This window comes from Oncorhynchus clarkii, chromosome 20 (genome assembly GCF_045791955.1).
Source record: "Oncorhynchus clarkii lewisi isolate Uvic-CL-2024 chromosome 20, UVic_Ocla_1.0, whole genome shotgun sequence".
NCBI classification, from domain to species: Eukaryota; Metazoa; Chordata; class Actinopteri; order Salmoniformes; family Salmonidae; genus Oncorhynchus; species Oncorhynchus clarkii.
Window position 1 is genome coordinate 76151508 of NC_092166.1, and position 12182 is coordinate 76163689.

General features: G+C 41.6%; 1 protein-coding gene across 1 annotated transcript in view; it reads left to right on the forward strand.

Annotated features, from left to right (window-relative positions):
• Positions 1 to 12182, forward strand: part of LOC139376916 (dystonin) — a 195659-nt gene that overhangs the window by 68156 nt on the left and 115321 nt on the right. The window contains exons 4-7 of the mRNA XM_071119911.1: positions 4663 to 4752; positions 6365 to 6400; positions 8140 to 8217; positions 11880 to 11972. Coding sequence (XP_070976012.1) covers positions 4663 to 4752; positions 6365 to 6400; positions 8140 to 8217; positions 11880 to 11972 — 297 coding nt within the window. The remainder of the gene's footprint in view (positions 1 to 4662; positions 4753 to 6364; positions 6401 to 8139; positions 8218 to 11879; positions 11973 to 12182) is intronic.

Genomic DNA, 12182 nt, shown 5'->3' on the forward strand with positions numbered 1-12182 from the left:
CAGAAGTTCAGTGAGGATCTCTGAATGATCCAATGTTGACCTAAATGACTAATGATGATAAATACAATCCACCTGTGTGTAATCAAGTCTCCGTATAAATGCACCTGCACTGTGATAGTCTCAGAGGTCCGTTAAAAGCGCAGAGAGCATCATGAAGAACAAGGAACACACCAGGCAGGTCCGAGATACTGTTGTGAAGAAGTTTAAAGCCGGATTTGGATACAAAAAGATTTCCCAAGCTTTAAACATCCCAAGGAGCACTGTGCAAGCGATAATATTGAAATGGAAGGAGTATCAGACCACTGCAAATCTACCAAGACCTGGCCGTCCCTCTAAACTTTCAGCTCATACAAGGAGAAGACTGATCAGAGATGCAGCCAAGAGGTCCATAATCACTCTGGATGAACTGCAGAGATCTACAGCTGAGGTGGGAGACTCTGTCCATAGGACAACAATCAGTCGTATATTGCACAAATCTGGCCTTTATGGAAGAGTGGCAAGAAGAAAGCCATTTCTTAAAGATATCCATAAAAAGTGTCGTTTAAAGTTTGCCACAAGCCACCTGGGAGACACACCAAACATGTGGAAGAAGGTGCTCTGGTCAGATGAAACCAAAATTGAACTTTTTGGCAACAATGCAAAACGTTATGTTTGGCGTAAAAGCAACACAGCTGAACACACCATCCTCACTGTCAAACATGGTGGTGGCAGCATCATGGTTTGGGCCTGCTTTTCTTCAGCAGGGACAGGGAAGATGGTTAAAATTGATGGGAAGATGGATGGAGCCAAATACAGGACCATTCTGGAAGAAAACCTGATGGAGTCTGCAAAAGACCTGAGACTGGGACGGAGATTTGTCTTCCAACAAGACAATGATCCAAAACATAAAGCAAAATCTACAATGGAATGGTTCAAAAATAAACATAGCCAGGTGTTAGAATGGCCAAGTCAAAGTCCAGACCTGAATTCAATCGAGAATCTGTGGAAAGAACTGAAAACTGCTGTTCACAAATGCTCTCCATCCAACCTCACTGTTTTGCAAGGAGGAATGGGAAAAAAATTCAGTCTCTCGATGTGCAAAACTGATAGAGACATACCCCAAGCGACTTACAGCTGTAATCGCAGGTGGCGCTACAAAGGTGGCGCTACAAAGTATTAACTTAAGGGGGCTGAATAATTTTGCACACCCAATTTTTCAGTTTTTGATTTGTTAAAAAAGTTTGAAATATCCAATAAATGTCGTTCCACTTCATGATTGTGTCCCACTTGTTGTTGATTCTTCACAAAAAAATACAGTTTTATATCTTTATGTTTGAAGCCTGAAATGTGGCAAAAGGGCGCAAAGTTCAAGGGGGCCGAATACTTTCGCAAGGCACTGTATCTACAGAAATAAGACAGATCTGGCTTCTGTTGTCTGTTTGAGTGTTTGTTTAATTAATAGCCTGCTGATTCTGTGAGCACCAAGCCTCATGCAACGGCAAAATGTCAGATAAAGCAAATTCACAGATTCGGCTGTTTTTAACCGTCGCTGTGTTGTAATAAAGGCTTTATATGTTGTTATTTTTTCCGTTAGAACAGACTCTCCGGTACACTTATTTATTTGGTGTTGTTTACACTGTTACAAATGGTCAGAAAAAAGTATAATATATTAATCTAACAGCAACTGTTTGGCACACATAATACTCATGCAATGCTTGCTCATATACCCTCCTTTTTCTGGATCTCCTGTAGTTTCCCCCACTAAGTCTTCCACAGATCTGACTTCCCCTTTACCTCCTGAGCAACCAGTAAACATTCCCCTAAGAAGCCTCCACTGCTGGGAATACAGATATGCATATTTTGGTCACAGTTAGCTTTAAAAAAAAAGTTAGGGGCGTGTATCACAAAACAAGTCCGTATCTGGTGTGACCGCCATTTGCTTCATTCAGCGCGACACATCTTCTTCGCATAGACTTGATCACGCTGTTGATTGTGACCTGTGGCGAAGTGGTCTAAGGCACTACATCTTAGTGCTCGAGGCGTCACTACAGCTCCTGTTTAGATTCCAGGCTTTATCACAACCGGCCGTGATTGGCGGCGCACAATTGGCCCAGCCTCGCCCGGGTTAGGGTGTCATTGTAAATAAGAATTTGTTCTTAACTGACTTGCCTAGTTAAATAAAAGTACAAATAAATAAATAATAATAATTAAAAACAAAAATGTGTTCCACTCTTCTTCAGTGGCTGTGTAAAGTTGCTGGATATTGGCAGGAATTGGAACATGCTGTCATTTAAAATGACAACATTGTGTTCCAAAGTTAAGTACAATGATATACAAACAATATAACTGTGCCTGTTAGCTGGGGTTATGTGGTGGAGATGAGAGGGGTCTGGCACCTGGTCTCCGTAAAAGCTGGTCACTGGGCAGCCGGGGAATTTCACAGGCCTGGTGGTATCCAGGACAGGAAGAAAGGGAGATTGGCCTACTGGGAGGAGAAAGCCTAGGACTGGTCTGGAATTGTTGAGTATGGGGCAGGATGAAGTGCTTTGAGGGCCATGGATATGTGGCATAGCCATGTGCTCCCTCTGTTATTCAGAGGCTCTAGTGTCTGAAGGGGAACCTGATTGGAATTATTTTGATAAAGCCTTTGCTGTTGTGTCTTAGAGAGAAATGTTAAGACCATATAACCCTGATTCCCAGCCTATTTGCAGCATGTCAGTCACAGTCAGTGGAGCTTTTTGGCTTCTTGTCTTTGTCCGGTCTTCTCCTTTTCGTGTAACTATATCATCAACTCAGCATGGTGCTACCATTGCCGTTACAAGCCTTTTGTGAAGAAAGACAGACAAGCCCCTGTTAGTCAGGTTTTCTGAAACAGGTTATGGATAACTCAAAAGGTCAGCACGTGTTAAAATAAGCACATGGAGAGGTGTGGCTTTTCTTTGATTTTGACAGAGTGGAAGTATATAAGAGGCTCAGATTGAATGGGAAGAGGGAGTGGCAGCTGCTCTGTATGCAGGAAGGATAGTAGTATCATGGTTTTACCCTAACTTTAATCCAGAGCACATTCAAAGGTTGAACGTCTGTACTTTGTCTGTCAAAGATTACTTTGCCATTGTGTCAGCAGTTGATGCTACTCTTCAATAACACAGACTCCTAAGCAAATCAGGGGGAGAAAAATATATTTATTCAAAGAGGACAAATCCTTGATGTGATGCTGAGAAGTAGATGTTAATTCTTCAAGTCCTCAGTGATTCTCACCCCAGAACAAAGTGACAGGATGTAATTTATAACCCCCGACCCTAGCCTGTGGTTGACCAATTACAATTCCTTGCAGTAAAATTGGGCCAAATAACAAGTATCCTGTTACATCCTCATGTAAAATATACTAATTATATGGTGATAAATCACAGTCTGTAAAAATAGGATCAGGAAATAAGGTTGTTTAAGGTAGCCTAATTGTAGTTTCAGTCAGGCAGTTAATGTTTTGAGATTCAAATCAGACCTGGGTCAAATACATTACGTCAGATACTTTGAAATGACTGAGATGCACTTGATTTAGTTTACACGCTACAATGGAACCAATGGAATAGTCTCAAAAGTGCAAACTTCAAACTAAATTGACACAGGTCTGATTTAAATATCCCAATAGGTATCCACGCTCACCATGTTTAATACCCCTTCCCACACATACTACACTGACACTCCAACACACACGTGCACACGCACGTGCACGCACATTTTCACACTCACATATCTTGCTGCTACTCTGTGTATTATCTATCGTGATTGTTTAGTCACTTTTACCCCAACCTACATATTGTATTACCTCAATAACCGCAACACCTCGTACCCCTGCACATTGACTCGGTACTGGTACTCCTTGTATATAGCCTCGTTATTGATATTTAATTGTGTTACTATTTTGTGCAAATGTTTCTTATTTCTTTCTATTTTTAAAATGTTTCATTTTTTAAATGTACCCCCTTTTCGTGGTATCCAATTGTTAATAATGACTATCTTGTCTCATCGCTACAACTCCTGTACGAGCTTGGGAGAGACAAAGGTTGAAAGCCATGCGTCCTCCGAAACACAACCCAACTAAGCCGCACTGCTTCTTAACACAGCGCGCATCCAACCCGGAAGCCAGCCGCACCAATGTGTCGGAGGAAACACCGTGCACCTGGCAACCTTGGTTAGCGCGCACTGCGCCGGCCCGCCACAGGAGTCGCTGGTGCGCGATGAGAAAAGAATTTCACTACCGGTCAACCCGGACGATGCTAGGCCAATTGTGCGTCGCCCCACGGACCTCCCGATCACGGCCGGCTGAGCCTGAGCGCGAACCCAGAGTCTCTGGTGGCACAGCTGACGCTGCGATGCAGTGCCCAGGGCCACTGCGCCACCCGGGAGGCCTCTGTTTCTTATTTTTTAACTGCATTGTTGGGAAAGGGCTCGTAAGTAAGCATTTCACTGTAAAGCCTACACCTGTTGGATTTGGCACTCGTGACAAATAATATGTGATTTGATTTGATGCCGCTTGAAACACCAGGATAGTAGGTTCGATTCCCGGGACCACTTGTACTTAAAATATATGCCTGCATGATTGTGAGTCCCTTTGGGTAAAAGCATCTGCCAAACGTTATATATCATATTATTATATTAACTTTCCTTTCCTCTGGCCTTTAGGTCCGGAAGCATGTTAATGACCTGTATGAAGACCTACGAGATGGACATAACCTGATCTCACTGCTGGAGGTCCTGACTGGCCAGTCATTGGTGAGTACTGTGTTGTCATGGTAATGTAGCCTGTGTACATGATGAGTCAGAGGGTATGTGAAATGGATCCCTATTCCCTAGGGAACTACTTTTGACCAGAGCCCATGCAAAAATGCAGGATGGCGCCAACAGACATAAAAAACAAATAATAATCTAAACAAGCATTTCGCTACACCCGCAATAACATCTGCTAAATATGTGTATGTGACCAATAAAATGTGATTTGATTTGATTTATAGGGAATAGGGTGCCATTTTTCATTGTGCTAGACATTTTTATTTTGGGAACTGTATCTGCGTTCTTGAAAGAAAAGTTAGAACAGAGATGTACATTATAGGCTATGGTTTGCCTTGCTACTAAACCCCAAGATAACACAATTCATTCCATTGTGTGATTCTGATTAACGTACTGGGTGTTTTCGTATATTAGTCTGTACACTGGAGCAGTATCACGGTGCATTTATGAGAATTCCAAAAAACTACAATTTTCTTCACGCAAAACATTTTTATGAATGTTTTCACTTTACCAGACATGCTATATAACTTTATTGTTTATAAATCACGTCCTGGATCCTGAACCTCTTGGGCAAGGACCGGAATTGATTTGGTTTTTTACATACACCTAAAGTCCACATATACAGTATATCCTACAGTTTTTGTCGAACAGATATGTGAAAATGCCCCAAGACCATATATGCTTCAAGGCTAAGGGGAAACCAACTGCAATCCCACTGGTCAAAAACTGGTTGAATCAACGTTGTTTCCACGTCATTTCAACCCAAACATTCAATGTGATGACGTTGAATCAACGTTGTTTCCACGTCATTTCAACCCAAACATTCAATGTGATGACGTTGAATCAATGTGGAAAACTGATTGGATTTGCAAGTCATCAAGGTTTTTTTCCACCTATAACGTTTAGCCTAAATCCAATGACAGGGTGACATTGAATTCACGTTAGTTGATAACTCAAAACTAGACATTGAACTGACGTCTGTGCCCAGTGGGATGCTTGTTTACAACGTTTCTTATGTCGTTGTGTTCCAAACAAAACACTGCCTGGTAGAAATTATGGATGGGAGAGGTAGACAAGGAATCGTGATCACTTCACTTCGGATCACTCAAAATGTCATCACAATAGAGCTTGCCTTTCCAACCCTGTTCCTGGAGAACTACACTTTCAGTTGTAACTAACCTGATTCAGCTTATCTATCAACCGGCTAATTGTTAGAATCAGGAGCGCTTAGATTAGGGCTGGAACTCTCCAGGAACAGGGTTGTTGATGCCTGCATTAGAGAATATGAAAATGAATCACAATCATTTCTGATGTCACCGTTGTTTGGTGACGTGCAGCAGCATCTCTGTAACTCATGTGAGGAGAAATGAGGTTCCCTCTAAAATAGGTGAAGCTGATTTTTCTCCTCAAAGTAGTAGTACTCTCTTTTGTTTACGTCCTGTTTCCTCTCTACCCTCTTCCTCCTCTCCTCTGTTTCTTCTGTATTGGATTGTTTCACTTTATGTCCTCCTTTTTATTTGTCCAACTTGTGTCCATGTCTATTTGTCTCTCCCTTGTGTGTTTCTTTCTTGCGCTCACGTTAACTCGGTCTGGTAAGCCAAGGGAGCGTGATTTCCTCAAGACGTTGCGGTTGGTGAGTTCGGCAGAAGCATGTGCGGTTGAGCAGCATGGACATGAGCAGGATGATGATAAGGGGGTAGGTGTGGTTCACCATCCTCCCCCTTGTAACACAACTAATGCAGCGCGTGCCGTGGACATTAATGAGAGTGGAACAACAATCTCTCCACAGGCTTTTCACTTTAGTGAACCGTAGTTGGCTAGGTCAAGTTTTTTTTCTCGTAGATTGTATAATAGAAGCAACTCTGTGCTCGATGCTGCTGTGTAGACTAGGGAGTAGGCCCACTGTATTGCTTTAGAAATGCTATCTGACAAGCTGAGATGGATTACATGATGGCAATGCACTCGCCTTATGAGCTAAAGGCCCAGGCTCATGTTCAATTTGTCTCAACAACAACAAACTGTGGTATTGTACATGCCATGGGAAAGTAAAGGAGAAACACCATGCACTTCAGTCTTGGATAGGATTGCAAGCGCTGGCACAACTCAGTCACATTTGAAACACGTAACATTATTATGTGGTTCATAAGAGCTCCGCCTGGGTCTTTAAGTCCAGCCTCAGTAGCTTTGTGCATCATTGAGCCATACAATCAAACTGAAGGTCAACATTTATGAACCATTGGACATGTTTCATCAGATAGTGGCTTTCTATTGCATTTAGTGTATTCCAAAAACCAAGCCACTTGACTGGCTTTCTATTGTATTTAGTGTATACCAAAAACCAAGCCACTTGACTGAACGTGCTGAGTTAATGAAGAGTGAGCCGTTGAGGAAAAGGCTTTTGTGGTGAAAGGGATTCCTCCGCCTCTTCTCTTGTCTAGCCAGGAGAGTAATGACTGAATCCAGAGGGCTTTGCTGCAGCTCAATCCCGGGTTGTCAGGGGACTGCCTGGCGTGTGACACAGTTTCCATCTCATTACCTTGAGCTGTGACCTCCCATTGTCCACGGGTGTCTTTCGCATGAGTTTGGCTCTCTGCTCACAAAATGACACATTTTCAGGTGTTTTACCTCACAGCTAAATTCATCCTAGATGCTTTTTGGATTTGGGAAAGGTCCTCATTGGAATGAGTTTATCACTCAGACACACTGGTTTATAGCTTCATGTTTAGCCTTTTGTCATTATTACTGAATGGTGAAATATGTCAGATGATGTGTTCTGTCAGTTCAGTTTGGGAGGACATTGACACATTTATTTTCTATCTAGTACATACAGTGTGTAGTAATAGCAGTGATTTGTAGCAGGCCAATTCCACGGTAACAGTGACGCTGAGACTCCGATTTTTCATTTTAAAATGTATGTCAAACAAAAAACAATGAAGAACTTGAAGAAAAGTACAAATGCAAAGTTTGGTGAGAGAATGACTGCGCTGTTCTTCAATAAAATGTGTTTTAGTAAAATGTTCAGTGGACATTTTAAAAAGTAATCCTTGTGCATAGAGTTGTATGGTTTGTTGACTTTGCAATCATTGGTTTTTGTTTGACATACATTTTAAAGTTAAAAATCAGAGTTTCAGTGTAACTATGTTACTGTGGAATTGGCCAATGACCGCCCTGGATCCGGATTTGTTGGTTCCCTCCCTTTTGGTTTTTCTCTCTTTCCCTTAGCAGATGAGTGGGTAAGACCCTGGCAGCAGCATGTCCTGTGTCCTCATACTACTAATGGTGTGGTGAGTCCCTGGTCCTTGGAAAGGGAGAGACCACATGGCCACGTCACTAACATGACCCGCTCTTCCCATTCCTCCTCTATGCCCACAGCCTCGGGAGAAAGGGAGGATGCGGTTCCACAGACTCCAGAATGTACAGATAGCCCTGGACTTCTTAAAGAGGCGGCAGGTAAGGACCAATCACACGTGCCGGAATGGTAGAACTTAAAATATGTAAGCTAATTTTCTGTTAACCAATTCATCATGTACAGCTATTAAAATAAAGCATACTGTATGTCCAGGGAGATAAAGATTGACTTCGAAATTGGACGTCTATCAATGTCCTGAGGATGTCGGGAAATGCCTTATCAACCAGCCACTAGGGGCAACAGTGAGCACTATTACAGTCAAGGAGACGAGTGCCTTGTGGACGAGGTTGGGCGTAATCCCATGATGATGTTCAAACCCAGTGGGGGAGGGGACACTGTTTTATCCCTATCCCAAACCTTAACCCTTATCTTAACCATTCAGAATGAGTGACTAAACTTAATGTTTAACCCCTATCCCAAACCTTAACCCTTACCTTAACCATTCAGAATGAGTGACTAAACTTAATGTTTAAACCCTATACCAAACCTTAACCCTTATCTTAACCATTCAGAATGAGTGACTAAACTTAATGTTTAACCCTATCCCAAACCTTAACCCTTATCTTAACCATTCAGAATGAGTGCCTAAACTTAATGTTTAACCCCTATCCCAAACCTTAACCCTTATCTTAACCATTCAGAATGAGTGACTAAAATTAATCTTTAACCCTATCCCAAACCTGAACCCTTACCTTAACCATTCAGAATGAGTAACTCAACTTAATGTTTAACCCCTATCCCAAACCTTAACCCTTACCTTAACCATTCAGAATGAGTAACTAAACTTAATGTTTAAACCCTATCCCAAACCTTAACCCTTACCTTAACCATTCAGAATGAGTAACTAAACTTAATGTTTAAACCATATCCCAAACCTTAACCCTTTCCTTAACCATTCAGAATAATGAGTGACTAAACTGAATGTTTAAACCCTATCCCAAACCTTAACCATTCAGAATGAGTGACTAAACTTAAGAAATGGAACGATACAAGGTTAAGGAGCAACTCAGGGTGTCAAAAACACTTTGAAAATAGACGTTTGGATCAACTTCAAAATGTGACACTTGAAGAAATGTGGATAAACATCTAATTCTGCAGTGAGACTGTGAGAACTGGTTGGAACTGTATGGCCACATCAAAACGGTAACACTGCTCATACACCACATGGACAGCCAACTTCATTACCTCATAATGGATTCAATACCTCCCTCATCATGACTCACAATAGAGGGCATACGGAAACCATCTCCCAACGGTGATTACATCTCTGTTTGCCCCTCCCCCACATCCACCACAGTCAGGAAGTGATCGGGATGGAGAACAGTGTGCAGTGGTCAGCTACGGCCTGCCAGACATCACGTCATTGAGAGCAACCCAAGACCTGAGACAAAGGATTCATAGATCGTTCACTTATGCCATTGTTTTAATGACACACCAATCCCCAGTCACACCTCATACATATTCATAAACAAAAATTGACAATGACAACCATGCCATTGTTCTGTCCTGCTGTGGATGTACAGCTAGAATGTATCATAATACGGGTAGAGGTGCCATCAACATTGCAATGAACTGTGGGAAGGGATGTCTTTGTTTCCAGTTTGACTATTGCTGAACAACTGAATAAGAATAATTCAGTGCATAATTAAATAAAGTTGTGTTTATTTCTGCTTATGACAGGGATTGTCATGCATATCAATGAAAGGCAGTTTTTTTAAACATCATGGCCTATTCCAGCACAGTACCAGTTTCAGACAATCATCTACAATACAAACACTTTGCGTAGGGAATGATGAATGTATGGGAACAATATTAAACTGATTAGTTTATTAGAATGACAACATGACATCACTTTCATCGTGTACTAGTACATAAACCACCACACTATAGAGCCCCATTGTGGTGTATAGGTGTGGACTCAAGGCCACAGAATAATACCTAGGATTTATAGGCAATGCTTCAGTTGCTATTTGTGTTTATTAAGGATCCATGCCAAGGCAGCAGCTCTTCTTCCTGGGGCCCAGCAACATTAAGGCAGTTACATACAATTTACATTATTACATTACAAGGCCACAGAATAATACCTAGGATTTATTGGCACCGCTTCAGTTGCTATTTGTGTTTATTAAGGATCCATGCCAAGGCAGCAGCTCTTCTTCCTGGGGCCCAGCAACATTAAGGCAGTTACATACAATTTACATTATTACATGACATTACATTGCATAACACTTTACCCATACATTTAGTGTGTTCCCTCAGGCCACTATCCCATATTCACAATACAACATCCCATGTGTCTCTTATCATGTGTGTCTGTACCTGTGTGTGTCTCTTCACAGTCCCCGTTGTTCCATAAGGTGCATTTTATCAGTTGTTTTTTTATCTGATTCTACTGCTTGCATCAGCTACCTGATGTGGAATAGAGTTCCATGTAGTCATGGCTCTATGTAGTACTGTGCGCCTCCCATAGTCTGTTCTGGACTTTGGGATTGTGAAGAGACCTCTGGTGACATGTCTTGTGGGGTATGTATGGGTGTCTGAGCTGTGTGCTAGTAGTTTAAACAGACAGCTTGTGCATTCAGCATGTCATCACTTCTTCCAAATACACGTATTGATGAAGTCAATCTGTCCTCTACTTTGAGCCATGAGGGATTGACATGCATGTCATTAATGTTAGCTCTCTGTGTACATTTCAGGGCCAGCCGTGCTGCCCTGTTCTTGGCCCGTTGTAATTTTCCTCTTTGTAGCACCTGACCACACCACTGAACAGTAGTACAAGTGCGGCTAAACTAGGGCCTGTAGGACCTGCCTTGTTGATAGTGCTGTTGAGAAGGTAGAACAGCGTTTTATTATGGACAGACTTCTCCTGATCTTAGTGTTTTGACCATGAGAGTTTACACTCCAGGGTTACTCCCAGCAGTTTAGTCACCTCAACTTGATCAATTTTCACATTATTTTTTACCAGGTTTATTTGAGGTTTAGGGTTTAGTGAATGATTTGTCCCAAATACAATGCTTTTAGTTTCTGAAATAGTTAGTGCTAACTTATTCCTTGCCACCCATTCTAAAACTAACTGCAGCTCTTTATTAATTGTTGCAGAGGTTTCCCTGTAGTAGCTGACGTACCAATCCTCGGGGGCCTGATTGGTGTCCCATTTTCCCCCCATCCTTAGTAAACACAGCTGATTTAAACTAATTGTATTTTCAACTGAAGATCGTGATTAGATGATTATTGGAGTCAGGTGTGTTAGCTGGGGCTGGGACAAAACTGTGACACCAATCAGGTCCCCGAGGACTGGAGTTGCCCAGGCCTGCAACTAGCAGATGGAGAGAATCTGTTTTGGGGATTTCCAAGAGGAAAGACATTACCCTCTGAATATTTATGCATCTTTTTTTAATGAGGATTATAAATGATCTGTTACAGTGAGTACGACACTAATACTGATGAACAAATTCAAATCCTCACTCATGTGTATTTGTACACTGTGTATTACCAGTTGAAGACATACAGTATTATTAGGTTTCGGAAATAGAGACATCTCCATCTGTTTTTCAGAGACGTTAACTTTAGCGTGCCAAGAATTAAGGTGCTTTGCAAAACGATATAATACATTTCTTATACTGTAGAAGTTTATGTAGATTTGGAATGTGTCACTTGTGTGTATCATGCTTATTACACAGCTGTTTATAACTGTTGTCCTCAGGTCAAGCTGGTTAACATCAGGAATGATGACATCACAGACGGGAATCCCAAATTGACGCTGGGATTGATATGGACCATAATTCTGCACTTTCAGGTCAGATTCATGCTATGTATTTCATTCTCTGGCTGTGTGAATCACAGTGCTAGTATCCTTTCTCCATTTCTGTTATTTTTTACTCAGCAAATTAAAATCAGTGGATGTGAATATTCCAGTGTTTTGTTATTGTTCATTTGGCTGATGATTAGGAGGACATGTCATGTATAGAGCTATGGTTATTGTTTCGACCAAAGTAAGATAGTTGTC